Genomic DNA, 15,866 nt, shown 5'->3' with positions numbered 1-15,866 from the left:
ACACCAGCGGAACCCATCCAACTTGATGGAGCTGAAACAGTTTTGCCTTGAAAGAATGGGCAAAAATCCCAGTGGATAGATGTGCCAAACTTATAGAGACATACCCCAAGAGACTTGCAGCTGTAATTGCTGCACAAGGTGTCTCTACAAAGTATTGACTTTGAGGGGGTGAATAATTATACACATTCAAGTTTTCTGGTTTCTAGTGTTATTTCTTGTTTGTTTCCCCCCCCCCCCTCTGTAATATGTTTCCCTGTTCACGTCCCTGATTAACTCTCTGTGTGTGTGTGTTCTTTCTGCAGCCCATTCCTGTAAGCAGCCCAAGTCCCCTCCCAATGCAGACGTGGTTGGGATGGAGCTGGCTCCGTATGGCTACACCCTGCTCTACTCCTGCCAGCCTGGCTTCATCCTGTCTGGGGGGTCAGAACACAGGGTCTGCAGGTCTGATGGAAGCTGGACCGGTAAGGTCCCCATCTGCAGAGGTAGGGAAATGATGGTTTTATACTATGGTATTGATATATGTTTCCAACACAACTTGACAGTTACTGAGATACAATTTCAGTGATGAGAACATACAATAGATATCTAAATGTGAAAAATAAGTACTGTAGAAAGCTGGTTATGACTGGGACAGAAGTACTGTAGAAAGCTGGTTATGACTGGAACAGAAGTACTGTAGAAAGCTGGTTATGGTTGGAACAGAAGTACTGTAGAAATCTGGTTATGACTGGGACAGAAGTACTGTAGAAAGCTGGTTATGACTGGAACAGAAGTACTGTAGAAAGCTGGTTATGACTGGACAGAAGTACTGTAGAAAGCTGGTTATGACTGGAACAGAAGTACTGTAGAAAGCTGGTTGTGACTGGGACAGAAGTACTGTAGAAAGCTGGTTATGGTTGGAACAGAAGTACTGTAGAAAGCTGGTTATGACTGGGACAGAAGTACTGTAGAAAGCTGGTTGTGACTGGAACAGAAGTACTGTAGAAAGCTGGTTATGGTTGGAACAGAAGTACTGTAGAAAGCTGGTTATGACTGGAACAGAAGTACTGTAGAAAGCTGGTTATGGTTGGAACAGAAGTACTGTAGAAAGCTGGTTATGGTTGGAACAGAAGTACTGTAGAAAGCTGGTTATGACTGGGACAGAAGTACTGTAGAAAGCTGGTTATGACTGGAACAGAAGTACTGTAGAAAGCTGGTTATGACTGGACAGAAGTACTGTAGAAAGCTGGTTATGGTTGGAACAGAAGTACTGTAGAAAGCTGGTTATGGTTGGAACAGAATTACTGTAGAAAGCTGGTTATGGTTGGAACAGAAGTACTGTAGAAAGCTGGTTATGACTGGGACAGAAGTACTGTAGAAAGCTGGTTATGACTGGAACAGAAGTACTGTAGAAAGCTGGTTATGACTGGACAGAAGTACTGTAGAAAGCTGGTTATGACTGGAACAGAAGTACTGTAGAAAGCTGGTTGTGACTGGGACAGAAGTACTGTAGAAAGCTGGTTGTGACTGGGACAGAAGTACTGTAGAAAGCTGGTTGTGACTGGAACAGAAGTACTGTAGAAAGCTGGTTGTGACTGGAACAGAAGTACTGTAGAAAGCTGGTTGTGACTGGAACAGAAGTACTGTAGAAAGCTGGTTATGACTGGAACAACAGCTGAGTACTCAGGTTGAAACAGCAGCTAGATTGTCCAGGTCACTGACATCTACCTGTTCACCTCCCTGCTTATTCTCTGACCATGACTTTGATTGTGGTGATAGACTGGTGACAGACTGTCAAAAGGACTAAGCTGGTAGGACTTGGTTTTGAGAGTAGACATTGATATACATTTGATCTGAAACAACTTCAAGGTGATGGTTATGTCAGAACTGAGTGTCCAAAAACACAATGTGAAAGCTCACGCAACTTTTAAAAAGACTGGCAGTTGATCGTTTCCTTTCCAAGTCGGTGGTTTTTACATTCTGTTGTTTTTGATACTTACTTCCTGCCATCAGCAGCAATGGGAAGAATCTCTTCCTGTCGAAAACAGCACCTGGAAGACTCTCTTCCTGCCATAAACAACACCTGGAAGGATCTCTTCCTGCCGTAAACAACACCTGGAAGACTCTCTTCCTGCCATACACAGCACCTGGAAAGAATCTCTTCCTGTCGTAAACAGCACCTGGAAGAATCTCTTCCTGCCGTAAACAGCACCTGGAAGAATCTCTTCCTGCCATACACAGCACCTGGAAAGAATCTCTTCCTGCCGTAAACAGCACCTGGAAGGATCTCTTCCTGCCGTAAACAGCACCTGGAAGAATCTCTTCCTGTCGTAAACAGCACCTGGAAGAATCTCTTCCTGCCGTAAACAGCACCTGGAAAGAATCTCTTCCTGCCATAAACAGCACCTGGAAAGAATCTCTTCCTGCCATAAACAGCACCTGGAAGAATCTCTTCCTGTCATAAACAGCACCTGGAAGAATCTCTTCCTGCCATAAACAGCACCTGGAAGAATCTCTTCCTACCATAAACAGCACCTGGAAGAATCTCTTCCTGCCATAAACAGCACCTGGAAGAATCTCTTCCTGCCGTAAACAGCACCTGGAAGACTCTTTTCCTGTCATAAACAGCACCTGGAAGAATCTCTTCCTGCCATAAACAGCACCTGGAAGAATCTCTTCCTGCCATAAACAGCACCTGGAAGAATCTCTTCCTGCCATAAACAGCACCTGGAAGAAGCGTCTTCATATTTTCCGCGGTGCCGTTGTATCTCAGTAACTGTCATGTTGTGTTGCGTTAGAAACTCTATTCTCTGAGAGCTGATGTAAAATGTGCACCCACACACACACACACACACACAGTATGTATCTTCCTTGCAGGCTCTGCAACATTAAGGAGAGTTACTGTGTTAGCAACACAGTCATGAAAGTGTTTATTTTTGATAACATCCCGAGGGTGTTACTGCTGTGCTCTGAAACAGCGCCGATTTGTGAGATACATAATTCTATGTTTCTTTCCAGTGGGCTCCAAACAGACGGAGAAACCTACCACAACCTTACAGGGAACGCCAAGCCCCAACATTCACGGTAAGAAGAATACAGTAAATTTACACGATAAGAAGAATACAGTAAATGTACATGATAAGAAGAATACAGTAACTTTACATGATAAGAAGAATACAGTAACTTTACATGATAAGAAGAATACAGTAACTTTACATGATAAGAAGAATACAGTAACGTTACATGATAAGAAGAATACAGTAACTTTACATGATAAGAAGAATACAGTAACTTTACATGATAAGAATTTTTACAGTCAATTTACATGGTAAGAAGAATACAGAAAATGTACATGATAAGAAGAATACAGTAAATTTACATGACAAGAAGAATACAGTAACTTTACATGATAAGAAGAATACAGTAACTTTACATGATAAGAAGAATACAGTAACTTTACATGATAAGAAGAATACAGTAACTTTACATGACAAGAAGAATACAGTAACTTTACATGATAAGAAGAATACAGTAACTTTACATGATAAGAAGAATACAGTAACTTTACATGATAAGAAGAATACAGTAACTTTACATGATAAGAAGAATACAGTAACTTTACATGATAAGAAGAATACAGTAACTTTACATGATAAGAAGAATACAGTAACTTTACATGATAAGAAGAATACAGTAACTTTACATGATAAGAAGAATACAGTAAATATACATGGTATGAAGAATACAGTAAATTTACATGGTAAGAAGAATACAGTAAATTTACATGGTAAGAAGAATACAGTAAATATACATGGTATGAAGAATACAGTAAATTTACATGGTAAGAAGAATACAGTAAATTTACATGGTAAGAAGAATACAGTAAATTTACATGATAAGAAGAATACAGTAAATTTACATGATAAGAAGAATACAGTACATTTACAAAGGTGATTGTTTCATAGCCACTTATGGTAATTATCCATACTGAGTGGATAAAACATGAAGAACACCTGCTCTTTCCATGACATAGAAATGGAAGGGAAAAATAAACAACAAATGAAATAAATAAATCCTAATGTTTTATATGGCTCTACGTAATGAATGATCTGTATTGCTGAGGTCTGTACCGTCCTGTATTCCAGTCCCTGATGACGTCTTCGCCCCTGATTTCATTTGGAGAGGCTCCTATGATTATAAGAGTCAGAAACAACCGATGACTTTGACCGTCACTCATTTTAATAGCAGCACGGGAATAGTGAACGCGACGCTAAACGACAGCAACGTGGAATTCCTGCTCTCTGGTACGTTCGTTTATCATGTCACCTTTTTCTGCTTTTAGTTGTTTGTTGTTGTTGTTGTTGTTGTTGTTGTTGTTACATGCATGTTGTGGTTTTGTCTCACCGTATTCATCAGTTTACTGGCAGAAATCGAATTGGTTGAAAAGAGGTCTATTGTAATTTGTGCTGACTCCTCTCCCCCTTCCCTCTCCTCTCCTTTTCCCTCCCCTCCTCTCCTATCCCCTTCCCTCCCCTTCCCTTCCCTCTCTTACACCTCCCCTCCTATCCTATCCCCTCCCCTCCACCTCCTATCCCCTCCCCTCCACCTCCTATCCCCTCCCCTCCACCCCCTCCCCTCCCTCCCCTTCCCTTCCCTTCCCTCTCTTACACCTCCCCTCCTATCCTCTCCCCTCCCCTCCTCTCCACTCATCTCTCCTCTCCTCTCATCTCTCCTCCCCTCCTCTCCCCTCCCCTCCATCTCGTCTCCTATCCCCTCCCCTCCCCTTCCCTCTCCACTCATCTCTCTCCTCCTCTCCCCTCTCCTCTCCTCTCCTCTCCTCTCCTCTCCTCTCCTCTCCTCTCCTCTCCTCTCCTCTCCTCTCCTCTCCTCTCCTCTCCTCTCCTCTCCTCTCCTCTCCTCTCCTCTCCTCTCCTCTCCTCTCCTCTCCTCTCCCCTCTCCTCTCCTCTCCTCTCCTCTCCTCTCCTCTCCTCTCCTCTCCTATCCCCTTCCCTCCCCTCTCCCCTCCTCTCCACTCATCTCTCCACTCCTCTCCCCTTCCCTTCCCTCTCTTCCTCTCCTCCCCTTCCCTCTCCCCTTCCCTTCCTCTCCCCTCCTCTCCTCTCCTCTAGGAGTGTATAAGAACCGCGAGGCCAGGTTAATGCTCCTGCTGTACCACATGAAAGCCCTGGCCCACAGCACGTATAGCCGGGTTACCGAGGAGACCTGGGCTATGGATGGTTTTGTAAGTACCCTGGGATACCCTAGAGTCAGGCTGTCGACTGTAGTATAACTGTAGAAGACCTTCACTGTGTTTTACTTTCTAACACAGGAGTCTCTGTTTTCACTATGGTAACGTTTACAAAAACAATTGATTCAACAAATCTGATGTTGCAAATTGTTTATATGATTCAACTCTCTGTGATGTATGGAACAGTTAGTATACTGACCATGGTTATATGATTCAACTCTCTGTGATGTATGGAACAGTATACTGACCATGGTTATATGATTCAACTCTCTGTGATGTATGGAACAGTATACTGACCATGGTTATATGATTCAACTCTCTGTGATGTATGGAACAGTTAGTATACTGACCATGGTTATATGATTCAACTCTCTGTGATGTATGGAACAGTATACTGACCATGGTTATATGATTCAACTCTCTGTGATGTATGGAACAGTTAGTATACTGACCATGGTTATATGATTCAACTCTCTGTGATGTATGGAACAGTTAGTATACTGACCATGGTTATATGATTCAACTCTCTGTGATGTATGGAACAGTTAGTATACTGACCATGGTTATATGATTCAACTCTCTGTGATGTATGGAACAGTATACTGACCATGTTTATATGATTCAACTCTCTGTGATGTATGGAACAGTATACTGACCATGGTTATATGATTCAACTCTCTGTGATGTATGGAACAGTATACTGACCATGGTTATATGATTCAACTCTCTGTGATGTATGGAACAGTTAGTATACTGACCATGGTTATATGATTCAACTCTCTGTGATGTATGGAACAGTATACTGACCATGGTTATATGATTCAACTCTCTGTGATGTATGGAACAGTTAGTATACTGACCATGGTTATATGATTCAACTCTCTGTGATGTATGGAACAGTTAGTATACTGACCATGGTTATATGATTCAACTCTCTGTGATGTATGGAACAGTTAGTATACTGACCATGTTTATATGATTCAACTCTCTGTGATGTATGGAACAGTTAGTATACTGACCATGGTTATATGATTCAACTCTCTGTGATGTATGGAACAGTTAGTATACTGACCATGGTTATATGATTCAACTCTCTGTGATGTATGGAACAGTTAGTATACTGACCATGGTTATATGATTCAACTCTCTGTGATGTATGGAACAGTTAGTATACTGACCATGGTTATATGATTCAACTCTCTGTGATGTATGGAACAGTTAGTATACTGACCATGGTTATATGATTCAACTCTCTGTGATGTATGGAACAGTATACTGACCATGGTTATATGATTCAACTCTCTGTGATGTATGGAACAGTTAGTATACTGACCATGGTTATATGATTCAACTCTCTGTGATGTATGGAACAGTTAGTATACTGACCATGGTTATATGATTCAACTCTCTGTGATGTATGGAACAGTTAGTATACTGACCATGGTTATATGATTCAACTCTCTGTGATGTATGGAACAGTATACTGACCATGTTTATATGATTCAACTCTCTGTGATGTATGGAACAGTATACTGACCATGGTTATATGATTCAACTCTCTGTGATGTATGGAACAGTATACTGACCATGGTTATATGATTCAACTCTCTGTGATGTATGGAACAGTTAGTATACTGACCATGGTTATATGATTCAACTCTCTGTGATGTATGGAACAGTATACTGACCATGGTTATATGATTCAACTCTCTGTGATGTATGGAACAGTTAGTATACTGACCATGGTTATATGATTCAACTCTCTGTGATGTATGGAACAGTTAGTATACTGACCATGGTTATATGATTCAACTCTCTGTGATGTATGGAACAGTTAGTATACTGACCATGTTTATATGATTCAACTCTCTGTGATGTATGGAACAGTTAGTATACTGACCATGGTTATATGATTCAACTCTCTGTGATGTATGGAACAGTTAGTATACTGACCATGGTTATATGATTCAACTCTCTGTGATGTATGGAACAGTTAGTATACTGACCATGGTTATATGATTCAACTCTCTGTGATGTATGGAACAGTTAGTATACTGACCATGGTTATATGATTCAACTCTCTGTGATGTATGGAACAGTTAGTATACTGACCATGGTTATATGATTCAACTCTCTGTGATGTATGGAACAGTATACTGACCATGGTTATATGATTCAACTCTCTGTGATGTATGGAACAGTATACTGACCATGTTTATATGATTCAACTCTCTGTGATGTATGGAACAGTATACTGACCATGGTTATATGATTCAACTCTCTGTGATGTATGGAACAGTATACTGACCATGGTTATATGATTCAACTCTCTGTGATGTATGGAACAGTATACTGACCATGTTTATATGATTCAACTCTCTGTGATGTATGGAACAGTATACTGACCATGGTTATATGACTCAACTCTCTGTGATGTATGGAACAGTATACTGACCATGTTTATATGATTCAACTCTCTGTGATGTATGGAACAGTTAGTATACTGACCATGTTTATATGATTCAACTCTCTGTGATGTATGGAACAGTATACTGACCATGGTTACATGATTCAACTCTCTGTGATGTATGGAACAGTTAGTATACTGACCATGGTTATATGATTCAACTCTCTGTGATGTATGGAACAGTTAGTATACTGACCATGGTTATATGATTCAACTCTCTGTGATGTATGGAACAGTATACTGACCATGGTTATATGATTCAACTCTCTGTGATGTATGGAACAGTTAGTATACTGACCATGGTTATATGATTCAACTCTCTGTGATGTATGGAACAGTATACTGACCATGTTTATATGATTCAACTCTCTGTGATGTATGGAACAGTTAGTATACTGACCATGTTTATATGATTCAACTCTCTGTGATGTATGGAACAGTATACTGACCATGGTTATATGATTCAACTCTCTGTGATGTATGGAACAGTATACTGACCATGTTTATATGATTCAACTCTCTGTGATGTATGGAACAGTTAGTATACTGACCATGTTTATATGATTCAACTCTCTGTGATGTATGGAACAGTATACTGACCATGGTTATATGATTCAACTCTCTGTGATGTATGGAACAGTTAGTATACTGACCATGTTTATATGATTCAACTCTCTGTGATGTATGGAACAGTTAGTATACTGACCATGGTTATATGATTCAACTCTCTGTGATGTATGGAACAGTATACTGACCATGGTTATATGATTCAACTCTCTGTGATGTATGGAACAGTATACTGACCATGGTTATATGATTCAACTCTCTGTGATGTATGGAACAGTATACTGACCATGTTTATATGATTCAACTCTCTGTGATGTATGGAACAGTTAGTATACTGACCATGGTTATATGATTCAACTCTCTGTGATGTATGGAACAGTTAGTATACTGACCATGGTTATATGATTCAACTCTCTGTGATGTATGGAACAGTTAGTATACTGACCATGTTTATATGATTCAACTCTCTGTGATGTATGGAACAGTATACTGACCATGGTTATATGATTCAACTCTCTGTGATGTATGGAACAGTTAGTATACTGACCATGTTTATATGATTCAACTCTCTGTGATGTATGGAACAGTTAGTATACTGACCATGTTTATATGATTCAACTCTCTGTGATGTATGGAACAGTATACTGACCATGGTTATATGATTCAACTCTCTGTGATGTATGGAACAGTTAGTATACTGACCATGGTTATATGATTCAACTCTCTGTGATGTATGGAACAGTATACTGACTATGTTTATATGATTCAACTCTCTGTGATGTATGGAACAGTATACTGACCATGGTTATATGATTCAACTCTCTGTGATGTATGGAACAGTTAGTATACTGACCATGGTTATATGATTCAACTCTCTGTGATGTATGGAACAGTATACTGACCATGGTTATATGATTCAACTCTCTGTGATGTATGGAACAGTATACTGACCATGGTTATATGATTCAACTCTCTGTGATGTATGGAACAGTATACTGACTATGTTTATATGATTCAACTCTCTGTGATGTATGGAACAGTATACTGACCATGGTTATATGATTCAACTCTCTGTGATGTATGGAACAGTTAGTATACTGACCATGGTTATATGATTCAACTCTCTGTGATGTATGGAACAGTATACTGACCATGGTTATATGATTCAACTCTCTGTGATGTATGGAACAGTATACTGACCATGGTTATATGATTCAACTCTCTGTGATGTATGGAACAGTATACTGACCATGGTTATATGATTCAACTCTCTGTGATGTATGGAACAGTATACTGACCATGGTTATATGATTCAACTCTCTGTGATGTATGGAACAGTTAGTATACTGACCATGGTTATATGATTCAACTCTCTGTGATGTATGGAACAGTATACTGACCATGGTTATATGATTCAACTCTCTGTGATGTATGGAACAGTTAGTATACTGACCATGGTTATATGATTCAACTCTCTGTGATGTATGGAACAGTTAGTATACTGACCATGTTTATATGATTCAACTCTCTGTGATGTATGGAACAGTTAGTATACTGACCATGGTTATATGATTCAACTCTCTGTGATGTATGGAACAGTTAGTATACTGACCATGTTTATATGATTCAACTCTCTGTGATGTATGGAACAGTTAGTATACTGACCATGGTTATATGATTCAACTCTCTGTGATGTATGGAACAGTATACTGACCATGGTTATATGATTCAACTCTCTGTGATGTATGGAACAGTTAGTATACTGACCATGGTTATATGATTCAACTCTCTGTGATGTATGGAACAGTTAGTATACTGACCATGGTTATATGATTCAACTCTCTGTGATGTATGGAACAGTTAGTATACTGACCATGGTTATATGATTCAACTCTCTGTGATGTATGGAACAGTATACTGACCATGGTTATATGATTCAACTCTCTGTGATGTATGGAACAGTATACTGACTATGTTTAGTGCCTCTCTTGGCTTCCGTAACTTTGCTGCTTTGACTATATGTTAATTAAACATCCAGAAGAACTGCCTGTCGAATTGGACTATTAACCAACTTCTCTACAGTACTGAGAACTTTAAAGGACAGTAACATGGTAGGACTGTGTGGCAGACAGACAGTAGCATGGTAGGACTGAACAGCAGACAGACAGTAACATGGTAGGACTGTGTGGCAGACAGACAGTAGCATGGTAGGACTGAACGGCAGACAGACAGTAACATGGTAGGACTGTGTGGCAGACAGACAGTAGCATGGTAGGACTGAACGGCAGACAGACAGTAACATGGTAGGACTGTGTGGCAGACAGACAGTAGCATGGTAGGACTGAACGGCAGAGAGACAGTAACATGGTAGGACTGAACGGCAGACAGACAGTAACATGGTAGGACTGAACGGCAGACAGACAGTAACATAGTAGGACTGAACGACAGACAGACAGTAACATGGTAGGACTGAACGGCAGACAGACAGTAACATAGTAGGACTGAACGGCAGACAGTAACATGGTAGGGCTGTGTGGCAGACAGTAACATGTTAGGGCTGTGTGGCAGACAGACAGTAACATGGTAGGACTGAACGGCAGACAGACTGTAACATGGTAGGACTGTGTGGCAGACAGTAACATGGTAGGGCTGTGTGGCAGACAGTAACATGGTAGGGCTGTGTGGCAGACAGACAGTAACATGGTAGGACTGAACGGCAGACAGACTGTAACATGGTAGGACTGTGTGGCAGACAGACAGTAACATGGTAGGACTGAACGGCAGACAGACAGTAACATGGTAGGACTGTGTGGCAGACAGACAGTAGCATGGTAGGACTGAACGGCAGACAGACAGTAACATGGTAGGACTGTGTGGCAGACAGACAGTAGCATGGTAGGACTGAACGGCAGACAGACAGTAACATGGTAGGACTGTGTGGCAGATAGACAGTAGCATGGTAGGACTGAACGGCAGACAGACAGTAACATGGTAGGACTGTGTGGCAGACAGACAGTAGCATGGTAGGACTGAACGGCAGACAGACAGTAACATGGTAGGACTGTGTGGCAGACAGACAGTAGCATGGTAGGACTGAACGGCAGACAGACAGTAACATGGTAGGACTGAACTGCAGACAGACAGTAACATGGTAGGACTGAACGGCAGACAGACAGTAACATAGTAGGACTGAACGACAGACAGACAGTAACATGGTAGGACTGAACGGCAGACAGACAGTAACATAGTAGGACTGAACGGCAGACAGTAACATGGTAGGGCTGTGTGGCAGACAGTAACATGGTAGGGCTGTGTGGCAGACAGACAGTAACATGGTAGGACTGAACGACAGACAGACTGTAACATGGTAGGACTGTGTGGCAGAGAGTAACATGGTAGGGCTGTGTGGCAGACAGTAACATGGTAGGGCTGTGTGGCAGACAGACAGTAACATGGTAGGACTGAACGGCAGACAGACTGTAACATGGTAGGACTGTGTGGCAGACAGACAGTAACATGGTAGGACTGAATGGCAGACAGACAGTAACATGGTAGTACTGAACGGCAGACAGACAGACAGTAACATGGTAGGACTGTACGGCAGACAGACAGTAACATGGTAGGACTGCACGGCAGACAGACAGTAACATGGTAGGACTGTACGGCAGACAGACAGACAGTAACATGGTAGCACTGAACGGCAGACAGACAGACAGTAACATAGTAGGACTGAACGGCAGACAGTAACATGGTAGGACTGTACGGCAGACAGACACACAGTAACATGGTAGTACTGAACGGCAGACAGACAGACAGTAACATGGTAGGACTGTACGGCAGACAGACAGTAACATGGTAGGACTGAAAGGCAGACAGTAACATGGTAGGACTGTACGACAGACAGTAACATGGTAGTACTGAACGACAGACAGTAACATGGTAGGACTGTACGGCAGACAGACAGTAAAATGGTAGGACTGCACGGCAGACAGACGGACAGTAACATGGTAGGACTGTGTGGCAGACAGACAGTAACATGGTAGGACTGTGTGTCAGACAGACAGTAACATGGTAGGACTGTGTGTCAGACAGACAGTAACATGGTAGGACTGTACGGCAGACAGACAGTAACGTGGTAGGACTGTACGGCAGACAGACAGTAACATGGAAGGACTGTACGGCAGACAGTAACATGGTAGGGCTGTGTGGCAGACAGACAGTAACGTGGTAGGACTGAACGGCAGACAGACAGTAACATGGTAGGACTGTACGGCAGACAGACAGTAACATGGAAGGACTGTACGGCAGACAGACAGAAACATGGTAGGACTGTACGGCAGACAGACAGTAACATGGTAGGACTGAACGGCAGACAGACAGTAACATGGTAGGACTGTACGGCAGACAGACAGTAACGTGGTAGGACTGTACGGCAGACAGACAGTAACATGGTAGGACTGTACGGCAGACAGACAGAAACATGGTAGGACTGTACGGCAGACAGACAGTAACATGGTAGGACTGTGTGGCAGACAGACAGAAACATGGTAGGACTGTACGGCAGACAGACAGTAACATGGAAGGACTGTACGGCAGACAGTAACATGGTAGGACTGTGCGGCAGACAGTAACATGGTAGGGCTGTGTGGCAGACAGTAACATGGTAGGGCCGTGTGGCAGACAGACAGTAACATGGTAGGACTGAACGGCAGACAGACTGTAACATGGTAGGACTGTGTGGCAGAGAGTAACATGGTAGGGCTGTGTGGCAGACAGTAACATGGTAGGGCTGTGTGGCAGACAGACAGTAACATGGTAGGACTGAACGGCAGACAGACTGTAACATGGTAGGACTGTGTGGCAGACAGACAGTAACATGGTAGGACTGAACGGCAGACAGACAGTAACATGGTAGTACTGAACGGCAGACAGACAGACAGTAACATGGTAGGACTGTACGGCAGACAGACAGTAACATGGTAGGACTGCACGGCAGACAGACAATAACATGGTAGGACTGTACGGCAGACAGACAGACAGTAACATGGTAGCACTGAACGGCAGACAGACAGACAGTAACATAGTAGGACTGAACGGCAGACAGTAACATGGTAGGACTGTACGGCAGACAGACACACAGTAACATGGTAGTACTGAACGGCAGACAGACAGACAGTAACATGGTAGGACTGTACGGCAGACAGACAGTAACATGGTTGGACTGAAAGGCAGACAGTAACATGGTAGGACTGTACGGCAGACAGACAGTAACATGGTAGTACTGAACGACAGACAGTAACATGGTAGGACTGTACGGCAGACAGACAGTAAAATGGTAGGACTGCACGGCAGACAGACGGACAGTAACATGGTAGGACTGTGTGGCAGACAGACAGTAACATGGTAGGACTGTGTGTCAGACAGACAGTAACATGGTAGGACTGTGTGTCAGACAGACAGTAACATGGTAGGACTGTGTGGCAGACAGACAGAAACATGGTAGGACTGTACGGCAGACAGACAGTAACATGGAAGGACTGTACGGCAGACAGTAACATGGTAGGACTGTGCGGCAGACAGACAGAAACATGGTAGGACTGTGCGGCAGACAGACAGAAACATGGTAGGACTGTGTGGCAGACAGACAGTAACATGGTAGGACTGTGTGGCAGACAGACAGTAACATGGTAGGACTGTGTGGCAGACAGACCCCTTATAAGGAGTTATTGACAGAAGACATCAGTAACTCATTTCAACGAGATGGGTTTTACATGTCTGAACAAAGTAGAAGTTCACTGTTTTTCTTTTATCTCCTGTGAAAGGTCTCAGCTGAACCTGACGGGGGCAGTTATGTATTCCAAGGCTTCATCGAGGGGAAAGACTATGGACAGTTCGGGCTGCAGAGACTAGGTAGGTAGGATTTAGAACTACTCAATCTTATCACAACAATTACACATTTGACAATTGTAACCACCAACATTGTGTCGTCCTCCTCTTCCTGTTCGTCCTCCTCCTCCTCCCCTTCCAATTCATCTTCCGCTTCCTCGCCATCTTCCTGTTCCTCCTCCTCCTCTTCCAATTCTTCTTCCTCTTCCTCTTCTTCCTCCTCTTCCTCCTCTTCTTCCTCCTCTTCTTCTACCTCCTACTCCCCTCCTCCTCCTCCTCTTCTTCTTCCTCCTATTCATCTTCTTCATCCACTTCTTCCTCCTCCTCTTCCTCCTCCTCCACTTCCTCCACTTCTTCTTCCTCCTCCTCCCCTCCTCCTCCTCTTCCTCTTCTTCCTCCTCCTCTTCTTCTTCTTCATCCTCTTCTTCCTCCTCCTCCTCCTCGTCCTCCTCTTCCTCTTCTTCTTCTTCCTCCTCCCCTCCTCCTCCTCGTCCTCTTCTTCCTCCTCCTCCCCTCCTCCTCCTCGTCCTCTTCTTCCTCCTCCTCTTATTCTTCTTCATCCTCCTCCTCTTCCTCCTCCTCTTCCTCTTCCTCTTCCTCCTCCTCTTCTTCCTCCTCTTCCTCCTATTCCTCCTCCTCCTCCTCTTCCTCCTCTTCCTCTTCCTCTTCCTCCTCTTCCTCCTCTTCCTCCTCCTCCTCCTCCTCTTCCTCTTCCTCTTCCTCTTCCTCTTCCTCCTCTTCCTCCTCCTCCTCCTCTTCCTGCTCCTCCTCCTCTTCCTCTTCCTCCTCTTCTTCCTCCACTTCCTCCTCCTCATCCGCCTCCTCTTCCTCTTCCTCTTCCTCCTCCTCCTCTTCCTCTTCCTCCTCTTCTTCCTCCTCTACCTCCTCCTCATCCTCCTCTTCCTCTTCCTCTTCCTCCTCCTCCTCTTCATCCTCCTCCTCCTCTTCCTCTTCCTCTTCCTCTTCCTCCTCCTCCTCCTCCTCCTCCTCTTCCTGCTCCTCCTCCTCTTCCTCCTCTTCTTCCTCCTCCTCCTCCTCCTCTTCCTCTTCTTCCTCCTCTTCCTCCTCCTCCTCCTCCTCCTGCTCCTGGTTTGTTCCCCATGTAGGTATGAAGGTGAGAGAGATCAACATCACCACTGCAGGTCCTCCTCATGTCTCCAACAGCAGCTCTATGGTCATAGCCATCCTGGTACCTTTCTTTGGCCTCGTGTTGGCAGGCCTGGGATTCTATCTCTACAAACAACGGTACGTAGCTTCGGCAACGGTACGTAGCTTCGGCAACGGTACGTAGCTTCGGTAACGGTACGTAGCTTCGGCAACGGTACGTAGCTTCGGCAACGGTACGTAGCTTCGGCAACGGTACGTAGCTTCGGCAACGGTACGTAGCTTCGGCAACGGTACGTAGCTTCGGCAACGGTACGTAGCTTCGGTAACGGTACGTAGCTTCGGTAACGGTACGTAGCTTCGGCAACGGTACGTAGCTTCGGTAACGGTACGTAGCTTCGGTAACGGTACGTAGCTTCGGCAACGGTACGTAGCTTCGGTAACGGTACGTAGCTTCGGTAACGGTACGTAGCTTCGGCAACCCGATAATAATAATACACGCCACTTAGACAGAGGCTTCTCTCCCACGGCACACAGTGCAGTGAGTGTACAGGAAGCCACACAGTGCAGTGAGTGTACAGGAAGCCACACAGTGCAGTGAGTGTACAGGAAGC

General features: G+C 43.6%; 1 protein-coding gene across 1 annotated transcript in view; it reads left to right on the top strand.

The window, feature by feature from the left end:
• The window catches only part of LOC116359260 (CUB and sushi domain-containing protein 3-like), a 547,528-nt gene that overhangs the window by 530,132 nt on the left and 1,530 nt on the right, over nucleotides 1–15,866 (top strand). The window contains 6 exon segments of the mRNA XM_031811826.1: nucleotides 303–482; nucleotides 2,998–3,063; nucleotides 4,125–4,283; nucleotides 5,110–5,222; nucleotides 14,085–14,172; nucleotides 15,255–15,393. Of these exon segments, the coding sequence (XP_031667686.1) occupies nucleotides 303–482; nucleotides 2,998–3,063; nucleotides 4,125–4,283; nucleotides 5,110–5,222; nucleotides 14,085–14,172; nucleotides 15,255–15,393 (745 nt within the window).

The sequence above is a fragment of the Oncorhynchus kisutch genome, unplaced genomic scaffold (genome assembly GCF_002021735.2).
Source record: "Oncorhynchus kisutch isolate 150728-3 unplaced genomic scaffold, Okis_V2 Okis02a-Okis13b_hom, whole genome shotgun sequence".
Lineage (NCBI taxonomy): Eukaryota > Metazoa > Chordata > Actinopteri > Salmoniformes > Salmonidae > Oncorhynchus > Oncorhynchus kisutch.
Note: the sequence above shows the minus strand (reverse complement) of the source record. Positions and strands in the feature narration are given on the sequence as shown.